General features: G+C 54.6%; 7 protein-coding genes across 7 annotated transcripts; 2 read left to right on the forward strand and 5 right to left on the reverse strand.

The window, feature by feature from the left end:
- Nucleotides 1–840: 840 nt before the first annotated feature.
- Nucleotides 841–1,533, reverse strand: KVR01_013012 (uncharacterized protein; the record flags this gene model as incomplete). The annotated part of the gene is made up of 1 exon (XM_044794268.1): nt 841–1,533. The coding sequence occupies one exon, from the start codon at nt 1,531–1,533 to the stop codon at nt 841–843; it is 693 nt and encodes a 230-aa protein (XP_044637888.1).
- A 3,312-nt stretch (nt 1,534–4,845) lies between these two features.
- KVR01_013047 (uncharacterized protein) lies at nt 4,846–6,445 on the reverse strand (the record flags this gene model as incomplete). The annotated part of the gene is made up of 3 exons (XM_044784430.1): nt 4,846–4,911; nt 4,975–6,207; nt 6,272–6,445. The coding sequence occupies 3 exons, from the start codon at nt 6,443–6,445 to the stop codon at nt 4,846–4,848; spliced, it is 1,473 nt and encodes a 490-aa protein (XP_044637923.1).
- A 2,367-nt stretch (nt 6,446–8,812) lies between these two features.
- KVR01_013010 (uncharacterized protein) lies at nt 8,813–9,529 on the forward strand (the record flags this gene model as incomplete). Its single annotated transcript, XM_044791823.1, has 1 exon — nt 8,813–9,529. The coding sequence occupies one exon, from the start codon at nt 8,813–8,815 to the stop codon at nt 9,527–9,529; it is 717 nt and encodes a 238-aa protein (XP_044637886.1).
- Nucleotides 9,530–9,632: 103 nt separating this feature from the next.
- Nucleotides 9,633–12,636, reverse strand: KVR01_013101 (uncharacterized protein). Its single transcript, XM_044793692.1, has 3 exons — nt 12,313–12,636; nt 10,980–12,247; nt 9,633–10,916 (listed from the first exon to the last, which is right to left on the reverse strand). The coding sequence occupies exons 2-3, from the start codon at nt 12,230–12,232 to the stop codon at nt 10,205–10,207; spliced, it is 1,965 nt and encodes a 654-aa protein (XP_044637977.1). The 5' UTR covers nt 12,233–12,247; nt 12,313–12,636; the 3' UTR covers nt 9,633–10,204.
- A 2,844-nt stretch (nt 12,637–15,480) lies between these two features.
- On the reverse strand, nt 15,481–16,610 carry KVR01_013091 (U4/U6-U5 snRNP complex subunit LSM3). The gene is made up of 3 exons (XM_044793688.1): nt 16,168–16,610; nt 15,979–16,105; nt 15,481–15,918 (listed from the first exon to the last, which is right to left on the reverse strand). The coding sequence occupies exons 1-3, from the start codon at nt 16,288–16,290 to the stop codon at nt 15,878–15,880; spliced, it is 291 nt and encodes a 96-aa protein (XP_044637967.1). The 5' UTR covers nt 16,291–16,610; the 3' UTR covers nt 15,481–15,877.
- A 216-nt stretch (nt 16,611–16,826) lies between these two features.
- Nucleotides 16,827–19,370, forward strand: KVR01_013034 (uncharacterized protein; the record flags this gene model as incomplete). The annotated part of the gene is made up of 1 exon (XM_044784763.1): nt 16,827–19,370. The coding sequence occupies one exon, from the start codon at nt 16,827–16,829 to the stop codon at nt 19,368–19,370; it is 2,544 nt and encodes an 847-aa protein (XP_044637910.1).
- Nucleotides 19,371–19,692: 322 nt separating this feature from the next.
- On the reverse strand, nt 19,693–20,685 carry KVR01_013036 (uncharacterized protein; the record flags this gene model as incomplete). The annotated part of the gene is made up of 2 exons (XM_044785869.1): nt 19,693–20,334; nt 20,497–20,685. 2 exons carry the CDS (start codon nt 20,683–20,685, stop codon nt 19,693–19,695), a joined length of 831 nt encoding a protein of 276 aa, XP_044637912.1.
- Between the last annotated feature and the right edge of the window lie 102 nt (nt 20,686–20,787).

The following is a 20,787-nucleotide window of genomic DNA, read 5'->3' on the forward strand; positions in this document are numbered from 1 at the left end:
CCGACCAGATTGCGGATCTTGAACACCCACAAGAGACTTGGGCGTGAAAAATGAGGTGCGCACGTACCTGGGTAGTCGATCCTGTTGCGTGGACAGCAAGCGATCAAGCTGCTAGTGGTTGCCAGTGCAGTTCCATTCGTACAGAACGTGGTCGAATGTTCTCGAGGTGGAAGGTGGAGTATGGTTTGAACAGAGAAGAATGAGGATTGTAGAGATTGAGGCCACAGGCTCGAAGCATGGGCAGAAGAGTTTTGAGAAGACGTAGGCTTGTAGGCGGCCACACACACGAACACACACACCAACATTATTATGGGTTTCGGGACTGACCAGCAACTTTTCATACTCGGACGCGAAGGCTCTGTAGAGTAATCCGGCTAGACGGTCGGAGAGCACGAGCTGACGGCGGCGACGGACTGACAGTGGGTGGAGGTGTTGAGCAGGTGGTGACGACAAGTTCCCGGGGACGACGAGCAGCTGGAGACCAAGAGGTGTTGGGGACGAAGACGTGGTGGGGACGCGGAGTTGATGGCGAGCAATCTGTGAGGCGATGGCTTCGGAGGTCACAGATTGTGGAAGACGGGCTGGCGAGTACGGGCTGTGAGAGACCATGGTCCGAAGTGGATCACGAGATGGGCCGAGGAACAGTGGAGGTTGAACAGCAATTCGAAATGTTATTCCTGTCACTGAACGAGGGCCACGGTGCCTTGAGGCGTTGTTGCGCAAAGACGGCAGCCATGTGCCAGTAGGATGTAGACAGGAGTTGGGTGGATTGTCCTGTCTCTTATTAGTATGGCTTGGCAAGAATGCTTGCTTGGGCATGGAACTGAGAGCATACCTCGTCTACGTCGACGGTCGAATAATGTGCTTGTTGAGGATGAAGGTCTCCAGGAAAGCCCTATCAGCTAGAACTGTGTCGGCAGAGCCAGCTCCGGCAGGGAGGGGATCGTAGTGCGGAATGAAGGAGTTGGAAGGCGGCTTCTGGGCCAAGGCTCGGCGCACAGGAGTGTCGATGGAATTGCCAAGTATCTGCAGTTCGTTCTCGAGATCAAATGCCTCTGGGTCGCATTCTTCCTCGTAAGCGAGAATGGCTAGGGTCTCCATTGTGTTGACAGCAGCAAGCAAGGCGGCGTGGGACTGCGAGGTAGAGGCAGCGATGGAGATGGCCTGGGCAGCGCGTGCGATGATCATGCAAGGATGGGTCTCGTCCAGGACGGCTCTGATGAGGCCAGGAAGCGCAGTGGCGCCGGCAAGGTAGGCTGCTTCGGTTGGCGAGTCGGTTGGGATGGGCGCGTTCAGTGGCCGTCGTGGAGCATGCCGGGCACGAAGGGTCTCGAGGTCCTCCCTCCCGTCCCTGAGAGGAGGGTCTGCACAAGGCTGCCGTATGTTGAACGGCATGATTCTGCGCAGCAACCAAGCGAGGAGCTGGCACAGCATGGTGTTGGGTTGAGTTGCGAGGTTGGAGTCGCCACAAAAAGGTCTTGTGTTGGGGTGTGAGTTCTGGGAAGGAGCTGCCCTGGCTTCAGCACTCGCCATGCCCAACAAGTATACCTAGGTACCTAGGTACTTACACACCTGTAGCTCCCTGGCCATTGCCTCTAGGTCTGCTCGTGGCTGCGCTTTCCTCAGGACTTGATATCGGCTCCAAGAACGACACTACAGCACCCGAGGTTCAGCTCCAGCCGGCTTGAAACACCTTCCTATGCGTGGCAGACCACCTTCTCAAGTCCAAACTCGAATGAGCTTGCAGTAGCCAAGTCGGCCCGACCATATCATGTCGGGCTGGCACGAGACGCTCTGGTCCTGTAGGATTGCTTGGGAGAGATGCTGCTTCCCAGGTTAGGTGCAGGCCAGCACTAGGTAGGTACCTAGGTACTCTCGTAAGGACCACCTACAAGCCGATATAGGGAGCAAAGGTCTCTCGTTGCTTATTAGGGGAAGCGGCACTAAATCACCGGGTATAAAACAGGGTGTTTACCACAGTTTGAGGGCGCCGCGAAACCAGTTACTGCTCTGGTCACTCCAGACCTCCCATGGGAGTGCTAGCTGTTTTTGTGGTTCTCACTTCTGTACGGTAGCCAACAATGTTCCCCTTTGAGCCTTGGTAGTACAGGTGTGAGTGGTACATGTTCTCCATATCCACAGAATGAAGCTCGGAACATGGCCTCATTTCGACATCGGTTCCCTGAGTCACAACAATGGATCCCTCAAAGTTTGACTTGTCTTCGTGAGGGGGACTTTGAGGACCCCTGACAAACGAAAGCAGCGTCTGGAGGGTTACCCTGGGTACCGTAGGCAATCCCTGCTGGGCTTCTGGGGCGCTGCCATTGGTTTTTGGTGGCGTCCCCGACCTAAAGCGGTAGAGTTTCCAAGAGTTCCACCTCGTGCTGGACGCCTCAGCCACGGCCTTGAGAAGGACGAAGGCCACGGGTACACAAGCACATAATATGCCAAGATTGATTTCGGCAACTCTTCATAAAGAAAACCAATTAGTATTCGTAGAATGCAGACAACACATGGAAGAATGTGAGACTCACGCCAGGGCGTATGGTTGCATCGAGGTCCAAAGATCAGGATACCCATACACGATTGACTGGCGGTAACTGTCGAGGCGCGAAGCCAGCCCCGCTGCCGAAAAGCTGCAAGCCCTGTGAGAAAATCATATGGTGAGCATCGTCGAGTTGCTTGTTGCGTAAATGAAGGGGGGGGGGCGTAGCATACAGTAGTCCAGTCGCAAAAAGCCCTGACAAAGCAACCTTCTTCCCCATCGACATGTGGAGTCCTGAGACGGCCATCAGAGGGATAATGATGATATAAAAGTCGGTCAAAGTCCCCAAAACGCCCAGGCCAAGACTTATTCGGGGCGAGGCAGTACTGGATCTGGCGGAAAATCTCGTGCCAGTCCATCCTCCGTCTCCCGGTAGCGGCACGTTGAGCACCACCCACGCGATGAAGGATGCAGTATACAACATAGACACAAGGACAATCCCAGTCCAAATCATGACCCTGCTGCGTAGTGACGGGGAGAAGACCCGACGGAAGAAAAACAACAAAGTTAGCTTGATCAGGGCAGAAGCCCAACAATATGCCGCTGTAATCGCGCAACTGGTCTATTTTCGACGAATAAGTGATCCATACCACAAGGTTGTCAAACAAGCTATTCAGGAAATGGATAGAAAACCAAATTTGACTTGCCTTGAGGAACCTGTCATTCATGGCACTTAGGGGTATATTCCATGTGTGCCGTCCCCACATATCATCCAGAACTGAGACAATCGTTTAGTTGCCGGGAAACACACAGGTGACACCTGGGCAGCGGAGAGAGACAGACCACTTGACAGCATCACGCCGCAGAACACCCCACTTGCACACTAATCAAGGTTGAAATAATTAGAAGAAGCCAAGAGAGAGGGCGCATGACAACGTAACCCTAAGGAAGAGGTGACTATCTTGCATCGTAATCGGACAGCAGCACCTACCACAGACAGTATGCATAGGTCTAGAAAGGTCAGAAAGTTGGTAGTGGCTCGGAAAAGAACATTGGTGCTCACAATCATCCACCCCCAGTTGCACCCTCGTCCGCAGACGAGCATAGATACGAAGCACGAGTGACACCACTGCCACTGGTAGGGTCGTGTAGATGGCCAGCCGAGGCATCCAAGCCTGCGAAGGCCCCCCCGCAAGACTCACTGTTTGTCCTGGAGGCGGCATCCCAAGTGGGATTTTGGAAAGGTCGTACCCGCTCATGTTTGGTCACCCAGGTACAACAAGTACGGAGCTTCAGCGGGCAATGGAATATTTGACGATATGGCGCTAGCCAAATGAAAAAGAGGAACAGATGGCCACCTCGTTCGCCAAGCTTCAAAAAACTGGAAGTGGGTGGTTGTTCTTAGACACACAAGGTTCTCTAGCATGGACGTTGGCCACCTGGACCCTGATCTAAATTACGATCCAACCGAAGTAACCGCGTGATTAAGCTGCGCTGGACCCAGTGCAGCTACTACAGTACTAATCATGTTGCATTCTGTACGAATCCGGATATGTGGCTCAGAAGCCGCCGGATATTTTTGGCTCCATCTCCACCTTTTCGTGGTGTTAGCTCGGCCTACACCGGCGCTTACCGGCCGCACACCTGGGCAGGGTCGGCAACTACTATGAGTCCTGAGCAGTTCCCTTGCTTGTGGAATAAATTGACGGGCTGTTTCCACGCCTTTTGCCGGACTCTCCAATTCAATATCGAGTCGGATCAGGCACTTCTTTTTCCATTTTTTGAGATTCATCGTCGAAATGCGGGCACTGTCTTAGGGTTCACTCGTAAAAATGGACTAGGTGTCTTGATGTAACGCAAAGATCTTGGAACCCACAATCGTCAGCGGTTTCACAACCAATAAGCATTAGATAGCCAATAGCCATTCCACTCCACAACCAACAGCCGTTAGGCTCAGGGAAAGAGTAAGGCGCTGTCAGAATCTATCTACGATCCACACATGCAACCGAGTCCCTGACGAGAACGTCGTGATGCTATGAATCTAGCCTCCCCGAGGATCGCGAAAAGCTTGCTGATTGTTAATCTAATATATGTTTTAAAACTGGGTCTTAATTGTTTATTATAAAGGTGCTGTATATATCCTTGGATGTATAAAATTCATGTAATAGAAGCGAAACTAGCTATCTACAGTCAGTATCTAGCCAGGATGCCCACTTCGAGACAAGAAACATCTCACACTAAATGTGTAGCCGGCCACTTTCCGCAAGATTACAATCACCTTCATTCATCCTCGCCCCCTTTGGTTCTTCTGGTCTACTCACCCCCGGGATACTTGCACCTGTTTGGATCTAAGCAAGCAATCAAATTCCCAAGCTCTTCACTTTCATCATCATCCCGTCGACAGGTTTGGCTGTAATTCGAATGGCCTATAAACTAAAGTTCAGTACTTGTAATTTTCGTCTCACAGCAAGGAAACTTCGTACACATACAGAGTACAACTCGGACTTGACCTTAAACTGGCCCTTGCCGTCAACGATTGGCTGACCGCCAGCGTCTAGTTCCTTTTCGCCCAGACCGACCTTGGTGAACTCATAGCGGCGCACAAGCATGGCGATGATGACCCGCGCCTCAATGTTCGCCAGCTCTATGCCGATACAGCTCCGGGGGCCCCGCTCGAACGGCCTCCACGCGCTGGGCGGGCAGGCAGCCCCACCACTGGCGTCAGACTGCAGCCAGCGCTCAGGCACAAACTCGTCAGCTGTCTCTCCGAATACCGCACGGTCGCGGTGGATGATCGTGTGGTTGAGGTAGATCCAGGTGCCGTCGAGGTTGTAGTCCCCCTGCGGGGTGGAGACCACAAAACCGGCCCCTGGTCTGGAAGTGCGGATCGAACCGGCCGGGGGGTAGAGCCTGAGGACTTCCTTGATCACGGCTGAGATGTATGTCATGCGATGGATGAGTTCGCTGCCTTCAGGGGCCAGCAGCTTCTCCTGGACCGAGGTGGTGCTAGAGCCCGCCGCTGGACCGAAGAGGGCGTCTAGCTCGTCGCGGACGGCCTTCAGGGCACGAGGGGTCCTGAACAATTCGTAAATGCACCATATTATTGTGGTGCTTGTCGTGTCGTGGCCGGCAAAGAGGAAGGTCTTGAGCTGGTCGCAGGTCTCCTCCATTATCTGGGGGGTCAGACAGTCTGTTTCCTGCAGACTGAGCGCGAGGATGCTGCGAGGTGAGTCAGACGAAGCTCTTCCATGTTTTGCCGACCCCATTTCTTCGAAATTGCGGCGGACAATCTGCCTCAACTTCTGAGAGATCCGCGCGCCGAGACGACGTCGCCTCAGATGAACAAGAGGTGCCATCCACCAGGGAGGCTGTAATTTGTCGTCTTGATGTGCTGTGTTTATGTCAGCAGTTACTGGGGTTAAGTGATTGGTGGATTCCATACTCTTGATCATCTCCTTGAACATGTTGATGAGCTGGTCCCGACCAGAAGAAGCAAAGTCTTGAGCATTCATATCCTCGCCCATGGTTACTGCCCCGATCACGTCGAAAGTAAGGTTCGTCGTAGCTTCATCAAGTGAAAATTCCTCTCCGGTCCTGGAGAATCCATCCAAGACGGCGAAGTAAGGCATGGCTTTCTCAATTATCAAAGGCAACAACGTGATGAGGTGTTGTGGCGCAAAGCCCGGGTTGAACCTCTTGCGAACCTCCTTCCATTCCTCATTCTTGTAGATTGATCAGCCATCGTTTTTGAAAAATCTAGGATTCAGCGGCTGAAGGAGTATATACCTGTTTGAATAATATTGAATTGGGCCCGATCAAGCTCACAATACGGTCTACTGATGGAGCCTTTGGTACGCCGTACTGAGGGAAATACTTCGAAGGTTTGGATATCTGCTCGGCAACTTCGTGACTGGTAATCACGACCATGGGAGGAACCACGGGCCAGTTATCAAGCAGCATTATCGGGGGTTTCCCCAAAGCGTCATGCATATCGGCGATTATTGCGTCTACCGCGTGCTGATGTTAGTGAATGTTCCAAGGTTGTGCGAGAGCTGCGTCAACGAAAGAGTCAAGTGCACTAGCCTGGGTGACGATCCGGGATTCCTCGTTTGGTGAACTCATAAAATGTGATTAGATGCCCCCAGAAAAATGAGGGAGGGTGTTGAGGGATGTGTGCATTCTGCTTGAATCGTTTGTGGTACAGCTTAGTGCAGAGGAGATAGGTGCTCGTGGCCAGCAGAGCTGTGGCAGCGATGGCCAGAGGTGAAGTCGGCAGCGACACAGCCATCTTGACCTTCAATACTTTGGAGATCTTGTGACAGATGTTGCGAGCTCCGAACTCGATCGGGCAGTAAATGTTGAAGGACCTTTTGGTGGATGTTGGATGGGGGTGTAGTGGTCAGTAAAACCTTCCAAGGTTCTCAGACGGGCTCGTCTCAATCTTCTCTTGCAAAAAGTCAACTGTAGCCAAGTGTGTTGGTTCTAACGTTTCCACGCCGCACGCTTATGCCGTTGCAACACCAACACCCATACTAGGGTCGGTATGGGGCTTTTATTTCAAGTGGATCTAAGTGGATGCCAAGGCATCCAGGGACCAACCTGTTGGTTGCAGCACAGTCCCTGCTGCTCGCTGCATACTGTTACAGTTACAGTTATCTGCAGCGCACCGCCTATCGCAACGCCCTACAAATGCATATTTGCCTTTTGACAGGCCTCCTTCTTCTGCAGGCTGCGAGTACTCGAAACGAAACATGTCGTTCCAGACGGATTGCCAAAGAGAAAGGGCAGCCTGATATGTCTTTCTGCCAAGCCAGAGGGCGCAGTGATGATACCCTATTTTATAGAGATCGGAGATTCGCACCGGAAAAAACGGAGGGTACACCGGTAATAAATGTGGTTTCGCTTCTATTGCGTATACGTCCGAGGACATACATGGCGCCTTCATACGGTGCTCTCTACTATGAAGTTATATGATGTGAATACATGGTTGAACTTCATCATGCTATTTTTCTCGCATCTAGCCCGAGGAATAAATTTTCGCATGCTTAATATCTATGCGTTCAAAGGCTATGTTTAAAGCTATATTCCTTATTAGTGGTTTTATTTTTAATCCCTATATATATAAAATATATATAGTATCTTTATATAATAGTAAATATTTAAAACTTAACGTTTAAAGAAATATAGTATTAATAATAGTAAAAAAAGAATATAGTATATAAGTATATAATTAAACCTTATATTATATAAATAAAGTTAGAAGGTATTATTTCTAATAATATTATATTAAAAGTTAATAAAGTAGTTATATAATAAGATTAAAATAATCTTAAAATAACCTCTATAAAAAGAAGAATCCTATAATATAAGACTTAATAAGCTAGCTCTTCTTTATTAATATACTTATTATATAACTATTTAAATCTACCTTTATTAAGTAAGTTAATATAATCTTTATTCTAAATATATAATTAATAAAATAATAATATTATAATTATATTTTTATTTAAAAACCTTTTATATAAATTTTATAAAAGATTAAAACCTTTTAAAAAGTTAAATAAAGTTTATTTATTATATATTAAATAAATACTATATAAGGAAAATAAAAGTCTAAATATTTGAGAATTAAATCTTCCTCCTTTAAGTATACTACTTTATTATTAAAAATTTATTTAATTTTATATAATATATAAAAAATATAGTAAAAAAAGAAGCTCTATAAAGGAAGTTAGTAACTCTATTATATATAAATAAGTTTAAAGGTATATATTAAGTAATTATTAACTTTATACTTAAAGTATAAGTTAATAGTTAGTTTAAAAGTTAAGAAGATAATAAATAAATAAATAGTTAAATGAAAAATATAATATGGCTGAAGCCTATATTCCTTATTAGTCGTTCATCTTTGTTCATGCTGGTCAGAAGGCAGGAGGCAGCGTGTGCCACGCCTCAACCACTAACACTACTAATTTCATAGCGAACTAGACTAGAATTACGTTGTTTTATCTTGGTGCATAAACTCTAAGCTACCCAGGTAATCAGGGAAACATAGACTGTGGCGTCAAAAGGTCGAAGAAAACCAATAGCAGCCGTTTGGGTGAGTTGGAGGGTGTGAGCTAGTATCGCGCCAGACCCGAATGACATCACTTTCCATCCATACAGGGAGTACAATGGCTCACCCGAGAGCCCTTCCCACCGCGTTTAATAAATGTCGGCCAGTATCCAGGTCGTTCCTAGATGAGCCACACTTTCAGCCACGTTTCAGTCCTGACCAGCTCGCAGCCTGCCTGCCTGTAAACTCGCAACCACTCACAATTTATCACAATGCCCAAGCTCACCTACCAGGTCGAGAACGCCCCGGGCCGGATATACGGCAAGAACGCCAACGAGCTGGTGTTCAAGGAGCCAAGCGCAAACGCGGTCATCTACAGCACGTCCACCGAGACGGGATGGGTCACGAGCACGAGGAAGCACCTCTGGCGCGGGAAGGCGGGCGCCAAGGAGAAGGACGGGGCCATCTGCATCGCCACGATCGACGAGCCGAGCCCGACCTCGAGCACCGCGACGCTGGCCGTGCACCCCTCGCGGACGGCCGAGACAGCACCCGACGAGGCCGAGTCTGACGAGACGGAGAAGCTCAGGCTCAAGAGCACCTGGTTCGGCAGCAACAACCGCACCGTCACGTTCAGGGGCGTCACGTACACGTGGACGGGGACGTCCAAGATCACGGACAGGGACGGGAAGATAGTCGCCAGGATGGCGAAGCCGTGGTTCTACCAGGGGAAGCTCGGCGACCTGGAGGTTGACCTCGACGACGGCGGCGACGGGGGCCGCGAGGTGCTGGAGATGGTCCTCGCGACCTATGTCCTGCGCTGGTGGGAGGACAAGGTCAGGGCGGAGAAGGCGGCCGAGGAGGCCAAGGAGCAGAAGGCCAAGGAGAAGAAGGCGGCGGCGCAGGCGGCGGCGGCGAAGAAGCAGCAGGATAAGAAGGAGGGGGCGGATGACAAGGCGAAGACGGAAGGGCACGAGACTGCATCTTGAGGGATGTGTAACTTTCAGACGCGGGCAGTCGAGCCACTGTATTTGGACGAGGAGACTGGCAAAGGCTTGCTTCTGCATATTCATCGACTAGTGATATTTCAGATAATTCTCGTAATAATTATAATTTTGAACTACTGCACGTGGAATGATATGAATTTTATATGATGTTTTCTGACCTTGACCAATGATGAGCTCGCGGGGATGAGATTGCGATTTGGCCACCATACTTGTGCGAATCTCATGACATAGCGCCACAGTCGAGCAACTCGGGGTTGCACACCTGTCGCAACGGGGCCTTTGGTGGTATGTAGATAAGTTAGCCCATATGCCAACAACTGGGATAGGGGAAACAGCATTGTGGTGTACAGCTTAAACAATTATACAAGTCCGCTACAGCTGAAAGAAAGAAAACAACGTGCACAAGCATATTCGCTTTTCTCAAGCAAGATCCGATCCGAGAAACTCCCTTGAAACTCCAGCCCACAATCCGAATGCGTGAATCCAAACCCATCCACCCACTCATCAGCTCGTATGTGCACTCAATCTGTATGCACAGTATGCAAGACCACCACTCGAGAACCAGCAGTGAGTCAGGACGGTTGGCGCGTCCCAGCCGGCTCAAGTGTCTACAGTCCGCCAGTGCCAAACAACCAAACGCATGAAAGAAAAGGGTAATTAACCCGCAACCTTGACATCCTGACCGCGCTCCGGCTCTGCCGCGCCCGAGGCTGGCGGGCCGGAAGAAGCCTGCGTGGTCTTGTCGTCCCCGTTGCCCTGCCCGTTATCCTCGCTCCTGGGGAAATAGCTCTTGTCGTACCCGACGGCTTTGACGATCCCGAGGCCTTTGGTCCTACCCTCGCGGAACAGGAGACGGTCGCCAGGAGCAAGGTACTCTGGCCGTTGGACGAACTTGAACGCCACGGTGGCCCGGTCACCCGTGCGGATGAAGGGCCTGTCCACGTCGATGATGGAGCATGTCTGGCTGACGGGGCCGACGTGCAGCATGGCCTGGTACTTCTTCTTGATGGTCGTGGCGTGGCTGAGGATCAGCACCTCGGCGACGAACTCGTTGTACACCCTCGGGGCCGGGGCGCCGTCGACTGGTTTCGGGAGGACGACCATGCCCTTGCGGACGTCTTTCCGCTTGACCTTCTTCAGGGCGAAGGAAGCGCTCTGGCCGGCGCTCGCGGCTGGCACGGGGATCCTCTTGCGCTCGATAGAACGGATGGAGCTCTGGGTGAACTGCCCCAGGCTGTCGGGCCCGATGACGACGCTGTCGCCAGCATGGACGACACCGGACTTGATGATACCCGAGACGACGGTTCCAACAAAAGGCACGGAGAAAGTATCGTTGACATGGAACTCGAAAGGTGCGTCAGCGTCGTATCTGTAGCGGGCGTTAGTTTACTGCAACCATGGACCGATCAGACCTCTGAGGCAGGTTATTCACCTTCCATGGTGCGGCAGAATGTTCAAGAATGTCCGTACTAGGTCCAGATTCTGGCCTGTGACATTTGACACCTGGAATATAGGGGTGATACGCTGAGACACAAACTGCGTCGCCGTGTTGATGCATTCGTCGCGGTCGTTGATGAATATCGGGATCTTCCTCGCGCCGGGAGACTTGAGAATCTTGGTGATCTGGGTCAAGGTCTGCTCGAGGATCTGAGGCGGGCAAATGTCGATCTTGGTGACGACGACCATGACGGGCACATTCAACGCCAAGGCGATTCCGAGATGCTCCTTGCTCATCCCTATCAGGCCATTGTTGGCGGCGACCATGAGCAGGCAGTAGTTGGGGCTGCTGGACAGCAGGCCGAAGACGGTGGTGCGGAGGTATCGCTCGTGACCGGCCAGATCGGTGAAGGTGATGACCTTTGCGCTGCGCTTCCCGATCTCCTCCCACGACAGCTTCCGGCCTGGGGTGTCGCTGGTGATGACACCGCCGTGGGTGTCGAAGCCCATGATCTCCATGCCGACGGAGCTGGTCCGACCGGTCTCGATCTCGTGCTTGTGGCGGAAGAGGTTGACACGGGCCTTTCCTCGTCCGTCGTCCAGGTCGCCCTTGACGAGGACGCCCAGCATGGAGCTCTTCCCGGCGTCGACATTGCCTACTACTGCTATCCTCGTCTCGATGACGTTCTCGACGGTGGCGGGGGCCTGGCGGATGAGGACCTTGGCGCTGCAGTCCTTGCCCTTGTCGGTAGCTGCGGCCTGGCTCTCGGCGTCACCGCCAACATTTTTTGTCAGTAGTAATTGGCAGTCGGCCCTGATCTCTGCGGCAGCCTCTTGCAGACGGCACCATGCCTTGTCCCAGGCCTGCTTATCGAGGTGCATGGACTCGCCATTGTGCTCGAAGCCGATGTCGAACAGGGCCTCGCCGTGGCCCTCCTCGACGCGAGAGGTCAACAGGTCGACTAGCTTTTGTAATGAGTCATGGTCGGTCCCGAGAAGCAGCTCGCGCAGAGGGGCCAGAGGGGCCTGGTCGGAGAGGTCGAGGGCGTCAAGGATGTCGTCGAGCTCGGCCTCGTGGTCGTCGTGGGCGTGGGCTGCCACAGCCGTTGTCGTGGCACTTATTGCTGTGTGTTTGGCACTGGGAAATCTGATGGCTTGCTGCTTTTCGACGTAATCGGCAAAGTCGCTCAGGGCAGCCTCGCCTTTGCGCCGCTCCTGCGGTAGTTTTGTTGCTTTTGTAGTGGCCATCGTGTCTTGGAGGCACTGGTGATGTGGGAGCTGGTCAGTCAATGCCGTCCGGAGAATGAAGGGTGAAAGTACTTCAGTACCTTTGGGTTAGATTCAGCGATGTATTCGAGTGATCATTGATGCTGTGCCGTTGCTGCCGGTGGATTGGTTGAATGGTTGATTGATTGATGGGTTGCTTGTAGTGCGAGAACGATCTCAGGGAGGGTAATGGGCATCTGCTTAGACTAGTATTTATGCGGGAGTGATGACTGTTGTCTGCCGGCCAGCCTGCTCGCCGAATGAGCAATACAATCAAGGCGTCAGGTGTTGGCGCTGGCGTTGGCCTTGAAGGAGTGGGCTTAGACGGGGGCGGGCCTGGCCTGTGACGACGTCGGTCGAGTCGAGTCGAGTCATAGAGCCGCAGCGTTCCCGCGCATTTGAGAACCCAGCTGCTGCGAACTCCCGCTCTCCACCTTTTGGCCTGGAGCTACCTGCTGTTCCCCGCAATCCTCTTATCGATAAGCCAACACTCAAGGCAAGCACCCCCACCACAGCTGCAGGGTGACGAAGCTTCCAAGGTTGCCAGGGTGTGAGCTGCGAGCCCTTTCTGGTCATCAGAGGCAGGCATCATTTCATCACATATAATCCTGGGTAGAACCTCTGAGAATATCAACTCGTAGTTTTCTATCTCTCCTATTCCATAGATCTACAAGAAGTGAATTCATAATTAGGAACAAGGAACGCTCTCGAGCTTGAATGGAGGCACTCAAGGTCACTGTTAAGGTTGGCTGGATGCCTCGAGGAAACTTAATTTACCCGGCAGATCAATACTAATTATTTTTTTCTCCTGGACATATTACATACACAAAGAAAACCTTAGCCTGTATGTCACTCAATCTTGAGGTGGTTGGCATCGATACTGACTCTAACACCGTGGCAGACTAGCACTTGGGCTACTTGTGTCGACGATTCTAGTCAACGGTGCCGTCGGGAGCGATGCCTCCTGGCCTTGTCTATGCGGTACAAGGCTGAGGCCACGTGCCTAGGTACTGCCAGTGTATTGTCTCTATACTGGTATTGGTACTATTTATTAAACGCTGGGTCTTAAGCGTTTACCACTGTATGAAAGCACCGCATACGTTTTGTATATATGGGGATTAGAAACGAAACCACCTAGTAGTGGCAGGTTATTGGTGATCGAGGCTACCGGTGGTGTAAGTGGGCATTTGTACTGTCCCCCCAGCCTCCACTTGACTCTGTCGAAAGCCAGACTGGCTGGTCTCTGCCAAACAACAAACAATACGGGGGCAGGAAAACAACAAGGTGGCGACTTTGCGGAACTATTGGGGCGGAATAGGATCAAAGGGCCGAAGAGTCTTCACCTTACCGCAGCGAGGCCAGGACAAAGTCGCCTGACTGGCTACTGGGAGTCTCGCTGGATAAATCGAGAGACCTTGGCAAGAGCCGTTAGATGGGAAAGCCTCAGGGGTTCTCTGTCATGATTGGTGGCTACACCGGGACCATTGGCAAAGACTCTGGCAAGGCTCCATACAAGAGCCCAGAGACAGCATTACTCCTGGTTTAAACCGAGAATTGATCCGAAAATGCAAGACCGCAGCAAACTTGGAAGAATACCAAACGAAGCCGGCCCAGCAGGAGTCACGAATCACCCTTTGAAATAGGTCTTTCGCCTGGAGAAATGCCTGATGTGATGATCAATCTCTAATTCTAGTCATTTGAGTCAACCCATCGCATATTCTACGACCCTTTGTTTCGGGCCGAGTACAAGCGGTATTGGGACCGCACTGAAAGTGCTCCAGCGGAGATCCGACTCAAGATCTCTGTTGCGGTCGACTTGGGCTCTAGTCTGTACAACAACCAAAACACGGGTGTTGCGATCAGTAACGCAGACCTGACCCGTGGATGGGTACATTCTGCACAGAACTGGCTATAATTTATTTTCTATTTTAGAGCCCAGCGCATCATCGAAATGAGAATTATAATCTTCAACATTTAATGGAGCATCTATTGTTGAGGTCTTTCAAATATGGAACCCCGGACCACTGGGAAAGGGCCGCCTCACCATGGGTGGCCTTGAAATATACTGTCTCACCATCCTAGTACGGTAGATTCTCAGTCAGAGGTGAACTGGCATGGATATCCATAGCCCTGGAGGCTCATTTGTTCAGATAGTAATGAAGATGGGACTTCCTGGTGACACCGGCCGTCTCCGACCCATCACGCCGCTCCAAGCGGAAGGACGTCGAAGAATGTGGGCAACTATCCTGGAACTCGTGGTACAATCATCTCCGGGATCAGAGATGTCAGCCCGAATATCTGTCGATGAGCTCGACACCCAAGCCTCCTTCGAACTTGCACGACGAAGACCCAGACCAGTCGAGAGCAGTGGCCTCCCCACCGCCAAAGGAAGTATCCGCCGACACATCGATCCAGCCTCAACCCCTTGAATCACTGCTACTCCGCCCACACACCGTCCAGCTCCTGAGCCAACTCGACTCCGAGCCCACCTACGCCGACGTGCTCAGGGGCGGGCGCCGTGCGCGACCTGCTGGCGCTGTTCGGAGGGGCGTGTACGGCTGAAGGGCACGGATGTCAAGAGGAGCCACATGTTCCTGGGCACGATTTCTTTTCTTGCGCAGGTCGAGGCAAGGCAGGCGGGGGCTGCCTGTTGGTTTGCGCACCGCCCGGGGTGTGAGGAATAGTTTGGAGCTGTGTTGTGGGATCCTGAGTGCGAGGGCAGTTAACCCTCCAGGACTCGTCGACGGCGCCTTCTGATGCCGGGACCGGAGCCTCTGGGGTTGGTGAGAGTGGGGTTAAGAGGTATAACGTCTACGGAGTGGGTGTGAACCTCGAACGGGGCTCGATCATGTCGGACGTGGGATTCTCTTGACTTGAGAAGAATGGGCAGCGCATGTTCATTCAAAATCCCGCTCTGGACCTGATCGCGGCCCCCGCTGTTCTTTGATCCGCTGGACTGGCACAATGGACTGACAGGTGTGCTTGGTGAGGGCTCAACTCAAGGCACCGGACGGAAGGCGGAGTACAGCATTTCCGTGGTTGCGATACGACCGTCACAGCTCGAAAGGGGGGGGGGGGTTGAACATTGTCCCGAACCAGGATATAACACTCCATCATTGCCATTTGCAACTCGACCGCGCGCTGCCGTGTCACTTCTCACGAGATGTCGCTGAACCAATGACCGAACGTACGCGACAAGAGGAAGCCAGTGTGGGCAGGTAGCGGCGGGGTGAATATGGAACATGTGCGTCCCGAATATGGTATCTCATTGTCTGCATGTGCTGTTGTGTAAATATGCCGAATTTCATCCAGCCCGCTCGTCGATGGCTGAGAGTTTTTCCCACCAGCGCCCCACCGAACACGGTCTGCACCCTCCTTTGGGGTGTCAAGACGTTTCTCGCGATTCCTCCCCACTGCGTAATCGGGATCTGCGACGGCACGACGGCGTTGTCTTGGCCGTGCAGGCCTCGGTCAGTAAAGGGCTTTCGCAGTGGTCCCTGCGAGTCCGAGAACTCTTGTGGCCACAGAGACAGATCCAACACACAGTGCTCTGGATTCCAGAGGCAGACAGGGCTTTATGTCAACTGTGCGCCTCGGTGACCGGTGAGAGCCGTCCTTGAGCGTTGATCATGACTGGGTCAGGGGCGATATTAAGACGACGCTGTCGCCTACAGTAAGGGTCAGTGAGCGGCAGGAACCAACCGAGGGACCAACGACGTGGAACGCACCTCGGACGAAGAGCATTTCCGACTTTTTGCTGACGGTCTTGACATCATCGTCCTCTGCCTCGTCGTCAACCACGTAGACAGTCTCTTCGACATCGCCGAGCACCAGGTTGCAGTGGCTGTCGTAGGCCTAGGAGCGGGTACCGAGTGTCAGCCAGCGGAGTTCATCGGGGATGGGTAAGATGTGCGTACGTGGAGCCGTCCCTTGAGCTCGCGATCGCCCCTGAGCTTGACAAAGACGACCTCGTCGAGCAGGAGGCGGACCAGGTCGAGAGGCTCCGAGACGTTGGCGGGCTCGTCTCCTGCGTCGGCCATAGTTGCGGGCGGCGGCGGCGGATGAGGATTGATGAGAGAGGCAGGTCAGTTGGTGTCCCCGGGGATAACGTGTGGCGTCACAAAGTTGCAGGCGGGCGTGGGCATCGGATGTGATGAAGGTAGCTTGACCTGACCCATGCTCTTGAGCGCTTGACGTTGAGGACGGCCGGCCAGTTGCCCCCCTGCCAGAGGGAGCTTCGCCGGGCGAAGAAAATTGAAGGCCCGTGCACGGTGGTACGTACCCCAGCCTGGGCAGTGGGCACCTTCTCCAGCTTGTCCAGGTACCTGGGTACCTCGGTACGAACACTAACAATACCAAGCCCAGCCCTGGATGTTGCAGTGAGGGGGATGTGGCAGGTGCAGGTGGTGGAATTGGGGAAACACGCAGGCAGTCGCAAGGGGGCGTGGGAAATTGGTCAATTGAGACAGCAAGGCAAGTTTCTCCTCACGTTCATCGCATGCTGCTGCTGCTGCTGCTGCGAGACGCCCATGTCATGACAGCTTCACGGCGATGAACTGTTGCAGACCCGCCCCGGATGATCGCGACTCGCCCGGTGGAGCGCAGCCGCTCTGCCCTCCACAAGTCAAGCCAGCTCCAGCTCCAGCTTCAGCTCCACTCACGGCTGCACTCACGGCTGCTCAACCTCAACCACAACCATGCCAACCGTGATCCAGCAGTCTACCGCCCCCGCCTCTTCCAGAAGAGATGCGCACACATCAACACCAGTGTTCCCTTCGGATGGACCCGTCTCAATGAGAACGAGGAGGAGCCCAAACCCGACCGCCCTCTACCCAAGGCAGTTCCACGGGACAATGACTTCGTGAAGTCTGACAAGCAGGCACGACAAAAAAGGTTCCGCCTCGCCCGCAGGCCGACAACAACCGGATCTGTCCATGCCACCGGTCCTCTCCTGCCGTCATCTGGCAGCCCCGGCACCATCCCTTACTACCATGTCGCTCTCAAGGCTCTTCTCAACGCCCTCAGGCAGGGCGACACATTCAGGCTGTACCTTGCTCTCATGGGCCTGGTCCGTGGTCATGAGACAGCCGGTGGGAGCGAGGCCTTCACCCAGGTCGTGGCAACCATTCCTGCCACCACCTTTTCCGAAATCCTGAGGAATCTCGACCCTCACAGGGTTGCCGAGGAGGTCGACACCGCCCCTGGCATCAACATCACGTACGGCACGGCTGTTTACACCCCCCTGGGCGAGCTGGTCAACCAGTGGGGTGTCAAGACCCTCTACGTCCGCATCCTCCGCCGCCTGTTGCACATCCAGCTTGCCCGAAGGAGCGCTGGCCTCGTGCCGCTGATGAACGACTACGTCGTCCTGATCAGGTGTGCCGGGGCCGCCTCCAACATCCGGGCCGCCAAGGATCTTTGGCATGCCATGGTGGGGGACGGCCGTGTCACTATCCGGCACTCGACGGCATACAGCGAGTTTCTCAGGGCCAGATACCTAGCCGAAAATATCTATGCAAACAATGACTTGAACAGGTTCAGGCTGAGGCCGCTAGACATGCATCGCAGCAGCTTAAGGCTAAGACCCCACTCCGTCCTCAGGCTCAAGAACATCATGTCAAGCATCCGGGGCCGCCGGAAGCACCGCTTCGGATCCAACATGCACGAGCGCTTCTACGACGAGCCCCTGACCAGGGTGCTTCGCAAACGGGACCCCCTGAACAAGCTCGAGCGCGCGGTGGTGCTCCGTGGCATGAGCAACAACGAGGATGTCGTGTGTGCCCTGGTGAAAGCGAACGGCCGGGTCGGTCGCCTGGCAGCCACCAGAGGTCTTCTCAAGGCGAAATGGGGCTTGGCCATCGGCAAGGACCCGGCGACAGGTGCTATATCAATCGAAGGAGGCCACACCTACCCACCAGACTCGCCGCGGAGACCGACAGCGGCGCTCCTCGACGCAGTTGTCCACGGTTATGGCTGTGCCGGGGAGATCACGACCGCCGTGAGGCTCGTCGACTACATATCGCAGCACTTCAGCATCCCGGTCCCAGACCGCGTCTGGTCGGACCTGATCGATTACACGCGCATCATGCAGACGAGGCCGGCCTCGACCGAGTGGGCCATCGCAAACCTGGCGACCAAGGGCGCCAGGCGCCAGCACGTGATGGAGATATGGAAGCTCTGCACGCAGGAGCCGTACAGCTTCCAGCCGGGCGCGGCGGACTACTACAACCTGATCAAGTCCCTCATCGACAGGGGCCAGCCGGTGCTGCACGCGGTCGAGGCGCTCCGGCAGATCAAGCCGCTCTACGACGAGGCCGTCGGCGCGTGCGAGCAGGCCTGGTGCGAGCTGGTGCAGACCACGGCGCAGGGCGTGCCCAACCACGGCGCCTTCCGCCGCTACAAGCTGCTCCAGGCGCGGAGGAGCCACGTGTGGTTCATGTTCCAGTACAGCATCCACCTGATACTCAAGGGGCTGCGGCCGGGCCGCATCGACGACGAGAGCGCCGTCAGGGCCGTCCCGAAGCTCATCGGCGACTTTGCGCCGTTCATCCCCAGTGGTGGTGTCTCGTACCGTATCGCGACCGGGCTGGTGGAGTTTAACACTGGCGCGTCGATTCAGGGACCCAAGGTGAAGGTGAGCCAATTGCTGGCGGAACCAATGTGGCCTACCAAGCACGACCGGCTGTCGACCCCCAAGGTTGAGATGGGTGGTGGGGTGGACAAGGATGGCCACGCCGAGGGCACGGGCGCATCGGAGAAGAGCGAAGACGCCGAACAAGACATGCCCGTGTCCTATGACGAACAGAGCCCTGGGTATCGCCCCCCGACCGGGCGGCGCAGGGACAAGTGGGAGGTGGAGAAGCCGGCATACATGTTCAGGCCGCGGTTCAGCGGGCCGGCTGACCAGCAGACCATACTCTCGCTGCGGCGCGACGGCGGCGAGTTCACGGGGTACCATGACGACCCGGCGCGGAGGCGGTTTGCGGCGTACAGGGTGATACGGACCACGAGCCGGGTGGGGGCGGTGCCGGTTGACCTGGACTGGGCTGGGGGGCCGGGGGGAGGGCACAAGTCGCGCCGGACCAAGATGGTGGAGGAGGTGATGCGGATGAGGACGTGACGTGACATGGCGGACGGCTGTTTGTTTGAGGGGTGGCATTTTGTCTCTGCATGTGGGCGTGTCTCCGGTTGTTGCTCTCCTGCTGCTGCGTGCGTGGATGCATACAATCTATCTTCCAAGACATGGGTGCGATAGACGTGTATAGACAGACCTAGACAAAAGGCTAAAAGGATCATCCGCCCAGGGAGGAGGGCATTTGAGAATGTAGGCGTAGGGCTTTCTAACATTTGTATTTCTGCTTCTATATCCAGCTCTATGGGCACCCGAGTCCTCGGAAGAAAAGAAAAAAGACGTCTTGAGAGAGGGACAGGCACCCGCCAGGCTATACCTTCTCCAGCCTCAGGTCGTTGATGAACATGTACCGGCTGATGGTGATCCAACCCCAGCGGAACCACACCATCTGGCTGACGTGGGCGCGGGTCATGGCCTCCCTGGCGGTGGCCCAGCCGCCGGCGCCGAAGCCGTGCATGAAGACGAGCGCGGCGGGGCGGCCCCCCCTCCTGCCATCCTCCTTCTTCCCCTTCCCCTTGGCCTTGCCCGCGCCCCGCCAGACGTCCAGCGCCGTGGCCGGGAGGGTGGCGAAGACGTCGGCTATCCCGGCGTACTTGCGCGCGATCCCGACCGAGGTCAGGGTGTACATGTCGACGGGGCTGGCCCACCCCGGGCGGCCGGCGGTCAGGGAGGCGGCGAAGCGGCGGGCGCCGTGGTAGAGGGAGATGTGGTTCGGGTGGGAGGAGACGCCCGCGCCGTCGAAGGTTATGAGGACGTCTATCGTTGCCCTTGGGGGCTCGCCGTCGTTCTTCCCGTCTTTGTCTTTCTTGTTGTTGTTGTTGTTGTTGTTGTTGCTGCTGCTGCTGCTGTCCGGCACAAACGCGTCGCGCAGGAGGTCGGATATCCGCCCCGCAGGCCACGCCGCCGCCATCGAGTCGGGGAAGGTGTCCGGGTCGTCGACCACGTAGACGTCCTCGCCCCGCCGCAGGCCCAGGCGCAGCCCGCTCTCGACCAGCTCCCGCTTGCGCGTCGCGCCCAGCCCCGCGGCGTCGCCGCTGCTCAGGCACAGGATCTTGACGTGGTTGCCCAGCCCCGGGCGGGTCAGGGCCAGCACGGTCGGGGCGAAGAACATGGCCTCGTCGTCGGGGTGGGCGATGAGCAGGCAGACGCGCCTGTTGCGCAGGGTCGGGAAGCGCGCGGTGGCCACGCCCACCGTGTAGAGGTAGAGGGTCGGGATCAGCAGGGCTACCAGCCCCAGGGCCGTGAGGGCTGGGTAGGCGATTAGCATGTGGCTGTTTGTGTTTATGTTTATGTTGGGGGTCATGGTCGTGGGGGGTGGTCGTCGTCGTCGTAAGGGTCGGTGGTGAGGTTGTGTGTGGCACCAGTTGTGAATTCTTTGTGGTGGCTTGTATTAACCTGTTCGACT

The sequence above is a fragment of the Diaporthe batatas genome, assembly GCF_019321695.1.
Source record: "Diaporthe batatas strain CRI 302-4 chromosome Unknown Contig00023, whole genome shotgun sequence".
Classification (NCBI taxonomy): domain Eukaryota; kingdom Fungi; phylum Ascomycota; class Sordariomycetes; order Diaporthales; family Diaporthaceae; genus Diaporthe; species Diaporthe batatas.